Source organism: Gigantopelta aegis, chromosome 14 (genome assembly GCF_016097555.1).
Source record: "Gigantopelta aegis isolate Gae_Host chromosome 14, Gae_host_genome, whole genome shotgun sequence".
Classification (NCBI taxonomy): Eukaryota; Metazoa; Mollusca; class Gastropoda; order Neomphalida; family Peltospiridae; genus Gigantopelta; species Gigantopelta aegis.
The window spans coordinates 50,798,168-50,819,859 of record NC_054712.1 but is presented as its reverse complement, the minus strand read 5'-3'; the positions used below and the strand labels follow the sequence as shown (position 1 = coordinate 50,819,859).

At 39.9% G+C, this 21,692-nt stretch overlaps 1 protein-coding gene across 1 annotated transcript in view; it reads right to left on the bottom strand.

Moving 5' to 3' along the window:
* Nucleotides 1-17,332, bottom strand: part of LOC121388109 (sodium- and chloride-dependent GABA transporter 1-like) — a 40,775-nt gene extending 23,443 nt beyond the window's left edge. Inside the window, exons 1-4 of the mRNA XM_041519327.1 lie at nt 17,048-17,332; nt 11,997-12,128; nt 8,085-8,406; nt 1,252-1,384 (exon numbers count right to left, since the gene is read on the bottom strand). Coding sequence (XP_041375261.1) covers nt 1,252-1,384; nt 8,085-8,406; nt 11,997-12,128; nt 17,048-17,237 — 777 coding nt within the window. The 5' untranslated portion in view covers nt 17,238-17,332. The remainder of the gene's footprint in view (nt 1-1,251; nt 1,385-8,084; nt 8,407-11,996; nt 12,129-17,047) is intronic.
* Between the last annotated feature and the right edge of the window lie 4,360 nt (nt 17,333-21,692).

Sequence of the window (21,692 nt, the reverse complement as noted above, 5' to 3'; positions counted from 1 at the left end):
TTTAATCATACGCGAAGAATATAGTCCCCATTATGTAACCACATATCAATATAAAGTTAAAAATATTGATTTGTTTAAAAAAAAAAAACCATTAAATAATGATACAACGTGAAATGGCAACTTGGGGAGTACCTAATTCGACAGAATTCTTCAAAACATGAGTTATGACGTCTATCGTTGTCAAACACGAGTTATGTTGTTACTCGTAGGTACAAATCTTCTAGCTCCGGGTTGCTACACAGATTTATCTAACACCGTGCAAAAGCTGGCTAATGTAGTCGAGTCGACAAGAAAAGCATAGAATGCAAGAAAAACATACTACAGACCAATAAACTAGACACACATAGGCTACAGATAAACTAGATTAGAAACAGTAAGTACCAGACAAACCGACTACAGGCAAAGATAGACTAGACAAACATAGGCCACAGATAAAATAGATCAGCAACAGTAAGTACCAGACAAACCGACTACAGACAAAGATGACTAGACAAACATAGGTCACAGATAAAATAGATTAGAAACAGTAAGTACCAGACAAACCGACTACAGACACAGATAGACTAGACAAGCATAGGTCATAGATTAAATAGATTAGAAACAGTAAGTACCAGACAAACCGACTACAGACACAGATAGACTAGACAAGCATAGGTCACAGATTAAATAGATTAGAGACAGTAACTACAAGACAAAAATGTGTTTGTTTAACGACACCACTAGAGTACATTGTTTATTAATCATCGGCTATTGGATGTCAAACATATGGTAATTTTGACAGTCACAGAGATAAAACCCGCTACAATTTTTTTTTCAATAGTAGCAAAGGATTTTTTATATGTACGATCCCACAGAGACGGTAACTGCAAGAGACACAGACTACAGACAAAGATAGACTAGACAAACATAGACCACAGATAAAATAGATTAGAAACGGCTGGAGCGAGAAATAGCGCAATGGGGCCACCGACGGATATCGATCCTAAACCGACGGCGCATCAAGCGAGCGCTTTACCACTGGGCTACGCCTCGCCCCGGAAAATTAGAGAATGAGTCCATCAAGCTGGGTGGATCATGAGTACCCCAGACAAGTACTCCACTGACCAGCAGGTGTAGACAGATTACAGCTGGGTGGATCATGAGTACCCCAGGCAAGTACTCCACTGACCAACAGGTGTAGACAGATTACAGAAAAATAAATAATATAGACAAAATAAGAGACGGCAAACAAATTTAAATTACAGTCGTTACCTTCCCGACAGTTTTGATTCCTTTCATGACACACACGTAGATTAGGAACCAGTAGACTAGTAGACAAATAGCGAGGTGCATCTGTAGCTTGCCTACATCGCCAAAACCTGATGAAATCCTCAGCGTGTTGAACCTTCAAATAATATTGACAAAGTTAAAGCAAATATTATCCATCAATAGTATAATATCGCATGTAATTACCTGAATATAGTTTACGTTTCATTTCAATTTATTTTCGTGCTTATACGCACGCTGTCCTGGGCACACACCTCAGCTATCTGAGCTGTCTGTCTTTGGTTAGTGAGAGAGAAGAGGGTGTAGTGGCCTTACACCTACCCATTGAGCCCTTAAGAACTCACTCTGGGTTGGAGCCGGTACTGGGCTGCGAACGCTGTGTCTACCAACCTGCGCCACCGAGGCCGGTATAGTTTACGAACAACGTAGTAATATCGGCACAGAAAGGAACCTACAAATAATATTATGGAAATTACAGCCAGACAAAAAAAACCTGGCCCAAATTCACTAAACTCTCCCAACTTTGCGATCCTGCAGTGCAATGATAAAAGACTTGCAAAAAGGATGCTTTGTTGTTTAGCAGAGCCTACGAGACCTTTGTGAATTAGGCTCCTGGACTACTTTGAAGCATCTATCTCGAATTTGTAGCCAGTTTAATTGATGTAGCTACTCTATTGACAAATCCGCAATGTACGTACAGTTTCGGGTTTAGAATATCTATATCTATATATTCATATTTGGTATGCAGTGCATTTTGTTGTCCTAATATTTGTAGAGGCTCCATATGAATTTGTGCTTGCAATACTTTCGTACGAGACCTACTTACCTTATATTACTTACCTTTGTATGACTCACAATAGCGGATGTATATTTTTGTGCTGGGGTGTCGAAAAACATCCATTCATTATTTTTGTCCATTGTCAAACAAATTTAGAAATAACTGAGTCAAACTGAAACAAATGTTTTGTTCAATATATTTTTTTTTTTTTAAATATTGATAGGTTTCATTCTCCAGATTTATTATTATTAGAGTAGATGATGATGACCATAGAGCTTGGTGCATGTACAGACATTTCGTTTCGGTTTCCACGCTAATGCTGATGCATAGCTTCTGTACTCTGACTTCAGTAGACTTGGTTTGAATTTAGAGTTTTCCTTCTCCTAGGAGAGTTTCCTTACTAGGATTCTGAGCCTTTCCAGCCCAGTTTTGATTTTGGAGTTGCTTCTCCTAGACAGCTGTCTTTCTTGACTCACGTCCGGTCCATATTAGTCTAGTTTGTACCCTTTGACCAGTCCAGCTTTGGTAACCCTAACAGGAGCTGATGCTTCTGCTGACGTGGCTCTCCGAGTCATTGAGACATGCAAGCTACCTCACTACGTCAAGGAATGGACCATGAGATAGATTAGAGTAGATAAAACCGCGGTCTATCACAACGGCAAACAATCCGGGATAGTCCATTTAATATCTGGTATAATTTAACTCCAAATGTATGTAGTTCGTCAATATCGCCTAAAGGTAAAGTTAAAGTTTGTTTTGTTTAACGACACCACCTGAGTACATTGATTTGCTAATCATTGGCTATTGGATTTGAAACATTTGGTAATTCTGACATATAGTCTTAGAGAAAAAAACACGCGACATTTATATGCGCCATCCCACAGATAGGATAGCACCTACCTGTCGTGGTGCACTGGCTGGAACGAGAAATAGCGCAATGGGTCCGCCGACGGGTATCGATCCTAGACCGACCGCACATCAGGCGAGCGATTTACCACTGGGCTACGTATAAATAACAAAGACAAAATTTCAGGTTGCAACCCTGGCAATCAAGAAAATGGACAAAGAAAAACAAAAAATAAAATAATAATAATTACATAAAAATATATTAATAATAGCCCGTGAAAATATGGTCTCCATGGAGGTTTTCATGGCAATTTTAAGGTTTATGTGTAAATGATAACTCTGTCATAGAAAATTGAATGTTCCCCTGACGTAATAAATGCCACGAAAAATTTAAAACACCGCGGCAATCTCCACGGTAATATATCCGATTGCCGTGGATAATTGTCAGGGTTTCAGGCTGGTTACACCGTACGACATCAAAAAGGGTACCACAGCTCTAGGGCCTAATTCACTCAGCTCTAGCAACTTTGCGAAAATACTTCCGAGAAATATACGAAGTTCCTTAAGAGAGCTTAAGGGAGCTGTGTGAATTAGTCATATGCTGTACGTAAATTATACAGAGGATTCGTTACGAGTATTTTTTAATATGGAAAATATAAACCGAGTCTGTGCTAATCGGTATTTGTCGAGGCTCTGCCGAGACAAATATCGATTAACTAGACTAGTTTGATATTTTACATATTAAAAACACGAGTAGTGAATTCTATTTATCATATTACGCTTCTAAAATAACATTTTAATTCAATTTTCAGTAAATCACAGTACTAAAGTGCCCGCCATCGGTAATATGACGTCATCACGATTAGGACAGAAGACGGTGAAGTGGATTGGCCACGTGCTCCGAAAAGACGACACATCTATCACGAGAACTGTAGACCCTTGAAGCAATCTAATTAAAATTAGCTCCACTATTACATGTGGATCTAAAGACAGCCAGTTGGAGCTCATGTCCACCAATCAAAACCTTACTTGCAGAATCCTGCCATTGATTTAAAACTAACAACACTGCGTAGTCCCCAATGTCCAGGTAACATTTCGTCTGTAAATAATAATTTAAATATTGACCAATCACACTTCGCCTTTTATAACGTTATTTGGGAGCATACAAATTCTAAAAAATATCGGGCGAGTCTATTTTAGTGGCCGCAGTACAGTGAACTATACCAATACGTACGGGGTGGGTTATCAGTTTTCAATTTTACATTAAACATTATTTATTTATTTATAAAATTAAAAAAAACTAAATCAGTCTTCAGTTTTACATTACAAATTATTTATTTTATAAAATAAAACATGTTTTAAGGCGTTCGTAATTCACACGAAACATGTCGTATACCCTCAGGATAATTCGGAATGTTTTCAAATTATTTTTAAATCACTGGCAGGATTCTGCAAGTAAGGTTTTGATTGGTGGACATGAGCTCCAACTGGCTGTCTTTAGATCCACATGTAATAGTGGAGCTAATTTTAATTGGATTGACCCTTGAAGGGAAAAGAAAGAGAGGACGTCCGAAAACAACATGGCGCCGAAAAGGGGAAATAGAGATGAAGGAGACACGACACAGTTGGGGCAGCATCGAGAGATTGGCAAGGGATAGACTGGCGTAGAGGAACCTCGTCGCTGACCTAAATGCCACTAGGCATGACAGGAAATGATGATGACGATTAGGACAAGTTATTTTTGACGTCACACATTTTAACTAAATCTTTGAAAACGTTACACTCAGGTATACAGTTCTTGTTGTCTTGTAAACAAATGACCCATCCACAGCAAGACATTGTTCAGAGACCTTGCACATTTGCATACTATTATTAACATGGTTATTACATTAAATTATCATCTTTTGTTACGCCACTGTGTATGTTTCAGCGCTAAACCTATCATTAGTGACGTCACGCCACTGCTGCCAAATATATAGAGAATACCTAGTTAATGACGTCGGATATCTGCTTGACATATGAAGGTAAGAATTGGAAATTCCGTGAGGCTCTGCCGAGCGGAATTCTTCATTCGGTTTGAACAGGATAAAGCAGATATCCAACGTCATTAACTAGTTATTATCTTTATCCTGCAGACCATAAAAAAATAAGGGGGAGAGCTATTATTTCTGTTATTTCAGCCACATTGTATGATGACCTAGAAGTCAAATGAGCGATTTTGTAATGTAGCTATGCGTGTGACGTCACTTTGCTTTATCGTAATCATATTCAGTCAATAGAAACGGTGGTTGCAGGATAAAGTGACATTCAACCCACATTACTGACATTGTTTACAATTGTCGCAAATGAAATGAATGATAATGGATGATAAAAAAATAACCCCCCTCCCCCACCACGTGACTTGTGATATCATAATTTATCAGCACTCGTTGATCAAAGTATAAAAATTCTCGGCAAGCCTTGGATTTCATAATTCTATCAACTTGTACTGATTTAAATTATCAAAAGAACATGTTCCGGTCAAGTGGTGTAAGAGACACTCCAACCATTTAAAATTCTAAAATATTTAAAAGAACATTGTGGCAACTTCTAAGTAAAAGATAATTTAATAAATGTTTCTTATAAAATGCAATACTGATGGGAAATTTCAGTAGGTTTAATCAGTGAAAGCAATCATAAAATTGTTATACAATAAACATTGTGTTCCTCTTCAGCAAGGGGCGGGACGTAGCGCAGTGATAAAGCGTTCGCTTGATGCGCGGTCGGTCTAGGATCGATCCCCGTCGGTGTATCCATTGGGCTATTGCTTGTTCTAGCCAGTGCTTCACAGCATGGGATCTTTTGTAGGCATCATCCCACAGACAGGATAGCACATACCAGTCGTGGTGCACTGGTTGGAATGAGATATAGCCCAATGGACCAACCGACGGGGATCGATCCCGGACCGACCGCGCATCAAGCGAGCGTTTTGCCAAGCCAAGCGTGGTATTCACTAAACAAAAAAAAAATCACTCTTTTGGTACCCTCTGTCGTGTGCGTCAAGGGAACCGCCTCCTTCGCACGTTCTTTGAACGTTTTGATAACGTGGGAAACGGACCTTGCAATGCATATATATGAACAGTCATTAATGTTTACGACCATTTTCAATTCCCTTGATAAGCTTGGGCAACATTTGATGGTATTGTGCGCGTCAATAAACATTTAATGAGTCTAGAGCATGGGATCATTTAGTACCTATCCAAAATATTATATTGAAACACATTATTTACTCGTACTGTAAAACATATTTAGGAAACTAGAGAAAGTAAAATATGTAACTTAAGTTACATATGTATATTATTTTGGGTAATAATAAAAAAAAAATAATAAGGGTTGGAATCGGCCATGTTTTTATTACTTGGTAATGAACTTGTTTTGATATTAAATGATAAGAAATGTAAAAAAAAAAATATTTTTAAAATTATAAAATTTAATATCCTTGCCCGAGATGTTTATAATTATGCATAGCTCTTTACACCGTTTTAATTTAAGTTTTGAATTTTTATACTGATGATATTCATTAATAAATTGCTTCATTTCATTTCAACTTATTTTCTTACTTATATCCAATTAAGGTTCAAGCACGCTTTCCTGGGCACATACCTCACCCATCTGGGCTGTCTGTCAGTGGGTTAGTTGCTAATTGGTTAGTGGTTAGTGAGAGAGAAGAGGGTGTAGCGGCCTTACCCCTACCTATTGAGCCCTTAAGAAGTCGCTTTGGGTTGGAGCCGATACCGAGCTGCGAGCCCTGTACCTACCAGCCTGTAGTCCGATGGCTTAACCACTGCGCCACCGAGCCCGGTTAATTGCTTCAAATACAAATATTTACATTTCTTTGACACCCAACTAGCAGAGGTGTATATGTAAATTAAAGGGACCTACCTTTTAAACACTAAGGCTTATTTTCCACTATTAAAGCCGTTTATGATCACTGAAATCAAACATTACTTATATTGTATTGTTCTGATGTTTATTGTCATCCTGGTGTTTCTAACACCACAAAATACATTTTTCATATTTTTTAAAAACGCACGTGCGTCAGAGAAGAAACGGTTATGGAAAGAAAGAATTGTTTTATTTAACGACGCACTCAACACATTTTATTTACGGTTATATGGCGTCAGACATATGGTTAAGGACCACACAGATTTTGAGAGGAAACCCGCTGTCGCCACTACATGGGCTACTCTTCCGATTAGCAGCAAGGGATCTTTTATTTGCGCTTACCACAGGCAGGATAGCACAAACCATGGCCTTTGTTGAACCAGTTATGGATCACTGGTCGGTGCAAGTGGTTTACACCTACCCATTGAGCCTTGCGGAGCACTCACTCAAGGTTTGGAATCGGTATCTGGATTAAAAATCCCATGCCTCGACTGGGATCCGAACCCAGTACCTACCAGCCTGTAGACCGATGGCCTACCACGACGCCACCGAGGCCGGTAAACGGTTATGGAGGTTGTATCCAAATTTGTTACAGGTTTGTAAATTAACCAAACTTAGTGTCCATTTTTACGGGTTGAAACAAGGGTCTAGGTGAAATATATACCTTAGTGTTTAAAAAATAGGTTCTATCTCTTTAAGGTCATTTGTATCTAGGTTGGGGGAGCAAGGCTTTATCTTCAGAAATGGACGAACAATGCCACATACACTGAACCCCCACTCCCGTCCACCCCAACTCGCAACGCGTATAGATCGTTAGTGATATGAGATCGCTTTGTAAAACGGAAGAAAGGTGGAAATGCTTTATTTAACGATGCATTCAACATATTGTTATTTACGGTCATATGTTGTCGGACATATGGTAAAAGACCACACAGATATTGAAAAGGGAAACCCGCTGTCGCCATTTCATGTGCTACTCTTTTCGATTACCTGCAAGGGATCTTTTATATGCACCATCCCACAGACAGGATAGCACATAGCACAGCCTTTGATATATTAGTCGTGGTGCACTGGTTGGAACGAGAAATAGCCCAATGGGCCCACCAACGGGATCAATCCTAGACCGAGCGCGCATCAAGCGAGCGCTTTATCACTGGGCTACGTCCCGCCCCTCGTAAAAACGAGGACCAGGCCTCCACTTTCAACCAGGTACCTTTACTGACCACCACAAATGACCTGAAACCAGAAGATGGTTTTCACATCCACTCACAAGAAGTATTCTTCTAGCGACGTCCTCGTGGTGTTGCTACTGCCCCACAGGTCGTACTCCCTGCCGACGTCAGCGGGCTGTTGCATGGACGTGTTGTACGCGACCTCGAGTCCGATCACACTAACAGTCACGTTGCCGATAGCGCTGATGTTGTTAGTCTCGTCCCCAGTGATGCAGTGGATGCTGTTCCACCAGTTGTCGCACGTGGTCCACGCCAGCGTCGTCGAGAAGGAGTTGTAAAAGTAGAACATGCTCCAGGAGCCAATGATGCTGTACAGGATGACGCCGATCACGGAGATGATCACCATGCTGTGGCCGATACCTGACAACATTGATGTGTCATATAAATATTAATAAGTTAGTGTCTAAACCCCGACCAAGTAACTGACAACATTGATGTCTCGCATTCATTTATGACAGTATACACCCCAACCCAGTGCCTGACAACATTCATGTGTCTAAACTCAGACCCAGTGCTGGCAACATTGATGTGTCTATACCCGCCCCAGTGTCTGACAACATTGATGTGTCTACACACCAACCCAGTGTCTGACAACATTGATGTGTCTATACCCCGACCCAGTGCCTGACAACATTGATGTCTCGTATTCATTTATGAGTCTACACCCCAACCCAGTGCCTGGCAACATTGATGTGTCTATACCCCGACCCAGTGCCTGGCAACATTGATGTCTCGTATCCATTTATGAGTCTACACCCCAACCCAATGCCTGGCTACATTGATGTGTCTACACCCTGACCCAGTGCCTGACAACATTGATGTGTCTACACCCCGACCTAGTGTCTGACAACATTGTGTGTCTACACCCAACCCAGTGCCCGACAACACTGATGTGTCTACACCCCGACTCAGTGCCTGACAACATTGATGTGTCTACACCCCGACCCAGTGCCTGACAACATTGATGTATCTACACCCCGACCCAGTGCCTGACAACATTGATGTGTCTACACCCCAACCCAGTGCCTGACAACATTGATGTGTCTACACCCCGACCCAGTGCCTGACGACATTGATGTGTCTACACCCCAACCCAGTGCCTGACAACATTAATATGTCAACACCCCGACCCAGTGCCTGACAACATTGGTGTATCTACACCCCAACCCAATGCCTGGCAACATTAATGTGTCTACACCCCGACCCAGTGCCTGACAATATCGATATGTCTATTCCCCCTTCCCAGTGCCTGGCAACATCGATGTGTCTATACCCCGATCCAGTGCCTGGCAACATTGAGATGCCTATACCCCGACCCAGTGCTTGACAAGATTTATGTGTCTACACTCCGACCCAGTGCCTGACAACATTGGTGTGTTTACACCCCAACACAGTGTCTGACAACTTTGATGTATCTACACCCCAACCCAATGCCTGACAACATTGATGTGTCTTGACCCCGACCCAGTGCTTGACAACATTGATGTGTCTTGACCCCGACCCAGTGCCTAGTAGCATTGATGTGTCATATTAATATGTTAGAGTCTATACTTGGTCCTAGTGCCCGACAACATTGATGCATTATATTAATATGTTAGAGTCTACACCCCGACCCAGAGCCTGACAACCGCGATGTTTCATATTAATATGTTAGAGTCTACACCCAACCCCGTGCCTGACAACACTGATGTGTCATATTAATATGTTAGAGTTTATATTTCGTTCCAGTGCCCGACAACATTGTTGATTATATTAATATGTTACTGTCTACACCACGACCCAGTGCCTGACAGAATTGATGTATTATATTAATATGTTACTGTCTACATTCCGACCCAGTGCCTGAAAACATTGATGTGTCATGTGTTGAAATTTGTCTGTACCTCGTGCTCAGTACCTGTCAACTTGATGTGTCATATTAATATGTTAGAAATATATCTATACCCAGTCCCAGTGCCTAACAACAGGGATGTGGCATAAGCTAAAAATATGTCTTTACCCAATTCCAGTGCCTGAAAACAAGGATGTGCCATACGTTAGAAATGAGCTTGAGTGACCTATAGCCATGCTCCTTTTTATATGTTGTAGGTGAGAGCTAGAGATGACTTGTGTGTTATACTTCGGCAATTGTCGACGACCAAATGGTAGCCAGCTACCGTGTCTAAAATACATATTGTTTCCTACATCTTATGCCACAGAGCTTAAGTTATATTACTCTCGAATCCAGTCATTATTATTATTATCATTTAGCAGTATTAATATTAATACTATTATCAATTAGTACAGTGCAGGTTCGTAAGGTTTCTTTGTGTAGGGACGTCGGGTTTCTTTGTGTAGCGTTGGTACTGGTTAACAGCATGTACGTTTAATGTCATGATTAAGTGATTAACCATTTTCCGTTTCTACCGTCGCAATTGATTCCAATCGTGCTCCTACACATTCACTTGTGAGAATTTACGGGCATGGTTTAATGGTAAAAAAAATGCACCGCACCCAAGGTCATGGGTTGAAATACCGGCCCTTGTTTACGTACTTGGTGAAAGCTACGGCGTGCCACACTTGATTGAACGTAACCAATGTAACCATCGACTGATAGCAACACTGCAACAAACACGATAAACATTGAATGTGCCTATGGACGTCAAATGGTACGTTCATACAGTGACATTGGCAAGTTATTCAAATAACTGTTTCGACAATCGTACATTAACGGGAGTACACTTGAATACAGGTGACACGTTTTTGGTATTTTCAAACACGTAAAATAATGTCGGGTACCAGGGCCGTTGCTAGGATTATTTTGTGGGAGGCGCGGGGATGGGGGATGGGGGTGGATGGGCAGATGAATTCTGCGCATACCTAAAACTCAAACGGATACTGCCGCAAATTATGTAATAATATGACGTGCACTCTCACTTGTTTCAATATATTGTAGACCCAGGTCAATTTACAAGGTCAATTCAATTTATTATCAATGTCACACATCTCTGTCTCTGTGTGCCCCTGTCCCTCTCTATCTCTGTCTCTATCTAAAATATATGTATACATGTATCTGTCTCTATCTGACTGTCTCTCTTTCTCTCCCTCCCTCTTTCTCTATATCTCCCAGCATATCTCTTTGTGTGTCTCTCTCAATTTCTCTCTCTCTCTCTCTCTCTCTCTCTCTCTCTCTCTCTCTCTCTCTCTCTCTCTCTCTCTCTCTCTCTCTCTCTCTCTCTATCTCTATCTCTCTGTGTGTATGTATGTATGTATGTATGTATGTATAATTTTTTTGTATATCCAATGCGTCTCTCCCATACAATTTTTTTTTTTTTTTTTTTTTTTATATCTTACTCCAGCAAGTTTTAAAATTGAGCCTATCATTCTCATTATCTTAATATAAAAACACTTTCCAATTTCTCCCACGATTTCAATCCGTTTCGATCCTTTCTGTTAGTTTCCTCCGACTCTGTCTTCTGAGCTGTCCACACCATCACCTACCTGTCTCAACTTCCTCCTCTCTGTGTATTTCCCTGCACCCACCTGGCATCCTCGTCCTCTGCCGCTAATAAAGCTGGTTTGACCCACGGCACTAACTAACGACCGCCGGTAGTAGGGGTGCATAGTAGGTGGTTACAAGTGCCTCTTAAAAATGCCAGAGGTAACTACTGAACACTCCCCGAAGTGGTTAGACTAAGCTCACAGCTAAAAGCTGATGGGGAATGGCAGGTGTGTGGCACAGATAGCCACAAGAGACAAGCACCTGTCACGGTTGGAGAGACAAGGACTGGGATGCGGAGGTGGACAGCGAAAGAAGTTGAAAGATAAGAGGAGTTGCCAGATCGGGAAGAAATGAGATGGGATGCAAAGGAGAGAAAGGAAAGGGGGCAGTGGGATAAAAATAAAAATACAAAGTTTCAAAATTGAATATGGCGTTCTAATGGCTACTCATATCTTGAAGCGATGCTTACCTTTCAACATTGGGCACATACTCCATATCTCTGTGGGACTTAGTCCTGAATATTGTCCAATCGCTTGCTCCAGGAATAATATCGGGTAGCACAGTGCGATGATAAATATGCAGTATGGTATCAGGAAGGCTCCTGTGGGGTGTAACATAAACATAAGACACGTAATACACAGAACACTGCTTCTTAGGCGCAAATTTCGTTTGTTCGTAATAATATAATAATAATTGTACAATTTTATACATCGACGGTTTGAATCAATATTATTTCTTAAAATAACGAGATCGTATATATATATATATATATATATATATATATATATATATATATATATATATATATATATATATATATATATACATTCATACATACAATGGACATAACGTGTCGTCCTTATTGCACAATTTATATTTTCTTTCTAATCCTTACCATAATACTTCCCTTGTTCAATGAGCAGTTGATTGGAAGAAACACGAAATTCTTTATTAGTGTTGTATAACAGTCAGGAATTGATAGTTCCAAGGTAGGAAATATTGTGAACAAAAAGTGTGTCAACTGTGTTATATATATATATACTGCCAAAATTGCAAGGTATATTAGCTGTGAGGAAAGGTTATATGACAATAGTGAATTAATTGGGCAAACATTAAAACCGGTAGTTCAGTATTACAGTAGTTTTTATGACCAGCAAAGATCTTGAAGGATGATTGGGGTGAGAAGTGAAATTGATGTTGTTTTATCAGTAAATCGCAAATTCAAACAATAAAAATGACTAAAAACAAAACAGTAACAACTGTATGATCAACAGAATGTAAAGGATTGACAGAAATAATGTTTCACAGTGATTAATGGACCTTCCTGGAAATTGTCTAAATCGACAATGACACCTCACGCACTTGTACGGGGCAACTGCGTGATGCATGTGCAAACTATGGAATGTGTTTCGGTGCGTTGATAAACAGACCTGAACGTTCTTTACTAGGATGTCTGTGGTCAAAATGTATGTTTTAATATTTCAGGTTCCGCTACCTTTTTGAAGAGTATATACATGTATATATTATATTACTACTCAAAAGAATTTAAGGGTCAGACGATATTTTCGACATTATTTTCTGAATGTCAATTATATTAGCTAGACCATAATGTCACGCATGGTATTGTTCCATTTTGACGAAAGTGGGTCTAAGCAACCAATAAATGAATTAAAATCCACTGTCATTGACACTGTCGACTAGTTCTAATGGCGAAAACATGCTTACATTTGCACGTAAATTAGGGCGAAAGCGAAAGGTCTGCTAAGTGCTCATAACTTGCTTTTTCACAAAGCGCTTCATTTGCACGCTTTGCATGTGTATTCCATGTTCCCAATGCTGAATTTCTGTATAATTGGAGCATGCGTTCGTGTACGGTGCACACTCCAAATTCGACAATGGTACGACGTCAACTGACTATCGAAGATCGAGGAAGGGCTATTGCTTGGCTTCAGGATGGCAATACGCAAAGAAATGTTGCTCTGAGACTTGGTGTCAGTCAGAGTGTCGTTGGCCGACTGTGGCAACGGTACCAAGCAACGAATTCTGTTCGAAATCGTCCACGTTCGGGAAGACCCCGAAGCACTACACATAGAGAGGACCGCTACATCACCAATATGGCTCTACGTCAACGCACAACCACTGCACGCCGATTACGTGACAATCTGCGGACTGCGACTGGAACTCGAGTGTCTGATCAAACCATACGCAATCGTTTGAGAGCCAATAATCTACGCTGCCGTCGCCAGGCTGTTCGACCACCACTCCTACCACGTCACAGAACGGCCAGACGTCACTGGTGCACACTTCATCTGCGGTGGCAACGTGTTCAGTGGGGTCGAGTGGTGTTCACTGATGAGTCCAGGTTTAGTCTCCAGTTCAACGACGGTCGGGTTCGTGTCTACAGACGTCCTGGGGAGCGCTTCGCTGACGTTTACGTTAAGACAACGTCACCGGTTCGGTGGTGGCAGCGTCATGGTGTGGGGCGGCATCTCTATCCACCACAGGACCCCCCTCTATGTGGTGGATGGCAATCTGAATGGAATCCGCTATCTGAATGAGATTATCCGGCCGTTGGTTCTCCCAGGCCTTCAGCAGATTGGCGGCGGGGCAGTTCTGCAGGATGACAATGCCAGACCCCACCGCGCCAGGGTGGTAACGGACTTTCTCAGACAACAAGGTATCGCCAGGATGGATTGGCCAGCATATTCGCCTGACTTGGCCCCAACAGAGCACGCCTGGGACGAATTAGGCAGGAGAGTTCGGGATAACCATGCCCCTCCGGCCAACCTTCATGATCTGGGTCAACTTCTTATGGCAGAGTGGCAGGCCATTCCCCAAGAGTTCTTCAGACGTCTGATCAACAGCATGAGGCAACGATGTGTCGAGTGTATTCGCGCCAGGGGTGGATTCACACACTATTAAACGAATGTTCTAATGTGTAAAATCCATGTTTGACAACCTTCAACTTTGACAGCATGTCATGTGACTTTCTTGTATACAGTGACGTTTATTTGTGGGTTTTTGTAAATATGGAACAATAAATTAAATTTTTGGTGTAGTTTACATCATCAATCTAATACACTCTGAAACTTATTTGGTTATAAATTTTTGACCCTTAAATTCTTTTGAGTAGTATATATATATATGACATTTAGGAAATCTGTCTATTATAACATATTTATCTTGAATAAACTGATCAGTTGGGCGTATTTTAGAAGATTTTAAAAACAAAACAACACTATTGACAAAAACAAACATCTTCAAAACCTGTAGATAATAATAGAAATCTAACCTGATAAATCCAGTTAGAGGGATTCATATGCTTTAACATATTTTCACATAATAATGTTAAAATCAAATAATGTTTCGTTTGTGGCAGTTTCAACCAATATTTAACCATTCTGAATTTACGCCCAATTTGTAAAGGCACTCTTCCTAGTTCTGTAAAAACAACTACATTTGCGGTGCCTTGTTTAACGTTCAAAAGCTGAAAGACAAGACCGGTGAATTCAGGTGCGTAATGTGTATTGACATGTGCGTCACTTGGCGGTGGGATGTTAGAACACACCCCACACCCCACTGTTTCAATTTGTGTCCTAAATAGGTCTATGTTAAATATTAAAATCACACCCCACACCACGTAATTTAAAGTCGTTGAAATAGTTTATGACAAGACTGAACAAAGTCAAACTGTTGTGTTCAAATAAAGTTTCACAAGCGCATGTGTTCGCCATTTTCTGACTTGATATACAGACCGACATTATAATTCTTTAATAATGTTGAATAATTGAAATTAAACTGTAATAATCATATTATGTTTGACATCCAATAACCGATGATCATGGGTGTCACTTGGTGGGGGGTGGAAGGATATACTGCCACCACCCACCCACCCAAAACGCACACACACACACACACACACACACACACACACACACTTTTGGGTTTTTGAAAAGTCATGCATTATGTTCATTGTGTTCTTATATGCCTACAACACGAGTTGGTCTAATTAAAATGCTTAAAGTTCCAAATAAAACAGTGGCATGATACAAATTATTGTAATTATGTTGTTTTATTTTATTTATATGGCTTTCTTCAGCTGTAGGCTTTTAACCACTGTAATCTATACAAATTATATAATATGCTTTACTCGAAAACTGATTTAAAATTCTGGTTAGTCATTACAAATGAAAGATCGTTTGCGTCACAATTATTATAGTATCTAATGATACATTTAAGTTGGAAATGAAACGATCATCTTCCTATACATCAATCTGTGCAAATTATAAAAATTAATTAAATGTTAAGTTTCAGTACTTTAGTATAAAATATAACATATTATCACGCAATAATGTATTGCGACCAGAATGCAGGGCCTTAGCTAGGATTTATTTTATTTTTGTTTATTTTTAGGAGGGGGGGGGGGGGGGGGGGGGGCAGATAAAAATAAACTTTATTGCATATAATCATTCCACATATGGACCTAGATACAAAACATGTAATATGTGTACAAGCAAGGTACAAACAAACTCTTGGAATGAACGAACATGGAAGGTGCAATACACTACGGGATCTAAAATACCATTTTGCAGCCATCCTGGCACGTGTGTATATATGTATCTACAACTATTGTGTGGGTGTGTGTGGGAGGGAGGGGGGGGGGGGGTGGATATATGTGTTATACTATTATTATATGTACAGCAGTGATTTAGGGTTAAATCGTTTGCGTCACAATTATAATAGTATTTAATGCTACATTTAAATTGCTGAAAATGAAACGATCATCTTCGTATACATAAACCTTTGCAAATTATTAAAACAAAGTAGTTAAATTTTAATTTCCATTAGTTTACAATGTATTTTAGTATAAAAAAAAAAACCCACATTATCACGCAGTAATGTAACGTACCCCATGCATTCGACCAGAATGCATCAAAAACTTCTGTCTGTTCTGGATGAACGGAGGGATTGCTTAACAAAATAGTTGTCATAAACGGTCCCCCCCCCCCCCCCCCCCCACTTTTCTTCAGCAAATTAAATGACGCCCATGTCATCCACTATTTTTTGCCAAATGCCCATTCGACTTTGCATTGTGCGGAGATACGGCCCTGATCATTTTAGACAGTCATTGTAGAAGAGAAGAAAAAACCCGGATCATGTTTAGTAATTTTCTCTGTATATCTAATGTACGGCGATTTCACCCAGTGTTTATTCTTTTATTGCTTTAAGCTACATGTATATTAGCAAATATTCGCATACAATATATAATTACATAATACACACAAGAGAAACACGTTTAATATAGAGCCACTAATATTTTATGCAGAAAAATATATTTGATATGTAATTACAATCATTAAAAAGTCTCTGTTAGTCGATAACATCTTAAACATTGCAGCAAACTCGGGAATGTCCCTTTAATGTAAACACAAAACCAAGCTAACTCATCACCATCATCATCATAATACACTCATATATTTATGACAATTTTTACTATAGATTCATCATCAAAAATCTCACCTCCACCGTTTCGCTGACAAATGTACGGGAAGCGCCAGATATTGCCCAGTCCCACGGTGTAACCTATGAGAGACAGAAGATACTCCGACTTCCTCGGCCACTGGTCTTGTTTTCGAATCTCGGGTTTCTTCTCTTCCGTTAACAAGTTATCTAGCGCCACCATCTCGGTGTCAGAATTTGATATAGACATTGTTTTCCAGTAATAATCACAAAATTTGGAGAAAAATACAGGAGCCACAAACTAAACGTGTAGCCGCTACGCTCAGAGTCTCCTATTGATTCGTTTTATAGGTCTCACGGTTAATGATTTCCACGCTTGACTTCAGGTTGCATTTAACAAAGTCAAAGTTATATTTTTTTTATTCCTGTGCTGCCTTGAATGGTTGATACACAGCTTATTGGCCCTTGAATTTAGGAGGTACGAAAAATCGTTGGGTCTGGTAGGAGACGTGTATCGATTTAGCAGTACTCTCAAAATGCTTCTAAGGTTAAAAACAAAATATTAGTATTATTGGCAATGGGAATTGAGTTGGTCCAAATGACCCTTCACGCTTTCCGATATCTTGGTCATTGAATTATTAATGTTAATTGTCCTTCATTGTTGTTAGGAACAGTGATTGAATAAATATGACCTACGTTATGTTGTCCATCATAACATTAACTATTCATGCTTGTGAGTCACCTGGTATTCAAACATGGGGAAATTACAGTGGAACCTACCCAAGCGGCGGCCTTCAAATATATCAAGGTTGAAATTTAGCGGTCTACCGATCACCCGTGGCGACTGTTATTGGAAGGAAGGAAGGAAATGTTTTATTTAACGACGCACTCGACACATTTTATTTACGGTTATATGGCGTCAGACATATGGCTAAGGACCACAGATATTGAGAGAGGAAACCCGTTGTCGCCACTTCATGGGCTACTCTTTTCGATTATCAGCAAGGGATATTTTATATGAACCATCCCACAGACAGGGTAGTACTTACCACGGCCTTTGATATGCCAGTCGTAGTGCACTGGATGGAACGAGAAATAGCCCAATTGGCCAACCGACGGGGATTGATCCCAGACCGAATGCGCATCGAGCGAACGCATCACCAATGGGCTACGTTCCGCCACACCGTTATTGGCTAAAGGCGACTAAGAATTTTACAAAGATAGTCGGTTGGTCGACCATCGATTTTAGGTTCTGGCGTGTATGGCATCAGTTGAAAAGGAAATTGATTGAAACAGAATTGAATGTAATATTTATTTTGTTTAACAACACCAGCAGAGTACATCGATCAATTAATCATCGGCTATTGGATGTCAAACATTTGGTAACTGACTCGTAGTCATCAGAGGAAACCCGCTACATCTGTCCTAATGCAGCGAGGGATCTTTTATATGCACTTTCCTACAGACAGCAACGCACATACCACGGCCTTTGACCAGTGTGTGGTCCACTGGTTGGAACGCGAAAAACTAGTCAGTTGAATGGATCCACCGAGGTGGTTCGACCTTGCGACGCAAGCACCTCAAACGAGTACCCAACCGACTGAGCTAAATCCCGCCCCGAATCAGAATGGAATGTGACAAAACACACTGCGTCTGTGCTGGCGCGAATTACAGATCTGGCAGTAGATAACATAGAACATGTTCTATATTTTGACAACGCCAGAATGACCTGACTTGGCCTCAGCTTCTGCGAGTTTGGTCCGGGTCTTCCTAAAAGTCGTCGGCTTATTGGAATGGACTGGATACGCCATAATTGTCCAGTAGATCTACTATTTGACATTATTCAATGTTATGGTAAAAATGAATCATATTTAATTAGCTTATATTATTCTGAGATAAAATCGAAATCTATCTTGTAGTATTGACTTACACTAACGTCACCGCAAGGGCACATATAAAAAAAACCCGGACTGTTCCATTACTAAAGGGATTATTCCAAAGGTCAGTTAATTGAGTGTCAGTTTAAGTTTAAGCGATTTGCATGAAATAAGAACAGATTAGATCTAAAGTCTTGATACTAAGACTTAAAGCCACCGCAGACCTTTGCGACAAGGTGCAATGTTTGTTGCATGTAGGCTAACTGAAATCGTACGTTGTTGCATCGTGTACGCTAGCCTGCGATGCAATTTGTGTTGCATGCAACTGAAATTGTTCCGTTCAAACATGTTTGATTTTACTGCATGTAATTGCATCTAACTGCACGCTGTCGCAAACGTGTGCGCCTTCAATGCATCAAAACGTTGACGCAATAATTTAAACTGCCAATGAACGGATAGATAGTGATCACATGACACAACATGGCAGCCTCCAGCAGCAGACGTCAGACTAGAGTTATCCACCCATTTGGTTGTCCAAAATACGGAAACTAATGCGAGAAAATATAGTTTTCTTGTTATGTGATTAATGGCTGGGGAGCTGCTTTGTATACTGGATTGTTACACTGGGTTTGACAGGTAAGAGGATGCAGTTAGTGAATATGTGCACTTGGTTTACACTGGATACTGCATACTGTCCCCCAGAGCACCTTGAAGTCATGCAAAATTTGTGTAAAATGCACAGAAATGGGTGTGATTCGGTCCCTTGTTTACATTGATATAACGCGGAAAAGAGCTGGGCAACAGAGATCTTCCCTTTGAGTGTTCATTGGGCCCAGGCAGGTAATGTTTCCTGTGAAATGCTAATGGCCTGGTGAAATTAATAAAAGTGCTACAGCCACTGGGGCTACATGAGAAAATATAGTGAAATTAATTGTGGTCTGAGGCCAGCATGTGGTCTACAGAAAAATAGGATGAATTAGTGGTGATGTGGCAGACAATGCCATGTCTTTTTCACACAGCATCCGCTGAATATATCAACAGGGCTAAAAGGGGAATATGTCTTGCAGATATGGAATCTGCGTTTGGAATACCAGGTATGTTTATATAGGTTGTGTGGTTATATCCTAAAGGACCAGAAAGCGTGCGGGACGAATTCAGTGTTACTTTACGTAAATTCCGTCTTCTACGTCATAACAAATATGTTGTAAAAATGTTTCGATGACATAATATTATGTGTATAGCTATAACAGCGTTCAAATTGATTGCCGCCATTTTGATCACTGTTAGAGTAAAATTGCTGGTTGTCGCGGATCACTGCAACGAGAAAAAAGTTGTTTGCAATCATGCAATTTCAATTGCATGCGCATGCAAAGGTCTGCGGTGGCCTTTACATGATGACATTAGCTGCCCCAAGAGTACTGAAATAACCAATAAGTAGGCTTTTATGCTTTGTAATATGACGACAAAGTACATCGTATATTTTGTTATAAAAAAAAAATATTCGCAGATTTGTTTATATCTTTTTTTAATTTATTTTATTAGTAGCCTACTACTGTAGCATGTACAATATCCACAATAAATGCACACGCGTGCGTGCGCATACACACACGTGTGCATTAACATATTTTACTGAAGCAGAAAATAGTCATTACGAGTCTATTGTCCGTTTGCGTAAAACAAAGGGAACCGATGAATTGGCATTGAACTTAATTTACTTAAATTATTTAATTTACTTTAAATTAACTCAATTTACTCAATTTTAAACCAATACGATCTCAAATAAAACAAAATTTGGAAAAAAGTTCAGTGTAAATAATTTTTTGGTACAAATTACCATCAATCTGCATAATTTAAATCTTCTTTTTTGATACAGGTTTTAAGGCAATTGATGGAACTTTACCAATGACATTTTTACCATTGACAATTTGAACGTGGTGTGCAGACAGGATGTCAACGGACAAACTTTCAGCGTTCAACATGTCATGGGACAAAATGTTTACCTTTAATGTGGCATCTGGGTAAAAATGTTGGAAATTGTTTCGAGATTAAACAAAATCTCAATAGTTGGAAATTAAATTCCTTGTTCATTTCACAATTTGGAACAATTAAAGGATGCTCCATCATTGGTTGTACATCTGTCTTTGATTTGTTTAATGACTTGGGGCCATACTGGCATTAAAACAAAATACATTACTCATGTCGTTCCCTTATTGACAAAATCGTATATATACTTTTAGTGCTGTCGAATGTATGCAAGCAGTATTTTGATTGGTCGAATGAAACTTTATCTTTTTTTTCATATATGTATAATCTGAAAGTTGATATTTTGACCTGGGTTCCACTTTAATAGTTGACATTTTGACCTGGGTACCACTTTAATAGTTGACATTTTGACCTGGGTTCTACTTTAATAGTTGACATTTTGACTGTTGACATTTTTTCCACTGACATTTTGACCGTTTGACACCGTTGACATTTTGACATTTTGTCCTACAATCTGATGGAACATCCACGATAATCTGACGACAAAGCAGTAATACATGAACAGGGCCGTATCACTGCAGAGTGGAATAAATATCTATCCAGTGACTCGTCTATAGGAGGACAGCAACTCCTGAGGAAATCTTTGAGATTCTATCCCTCTTGTATCGCCATAAAGAGGACTGCTACTCCCATACTTGTTTACTGGATTAATTAATCACCAGGGGCCTAATTCACAAAGGTCTCTTAGGTTCTGCTAGACAACAAAGCATCCTCTTTGCAAGTATTTTAGCATTGCACTGCAAGATCGCAAAGTTGCGAGAGTTTAGTGAATTAGGCCCCAGATA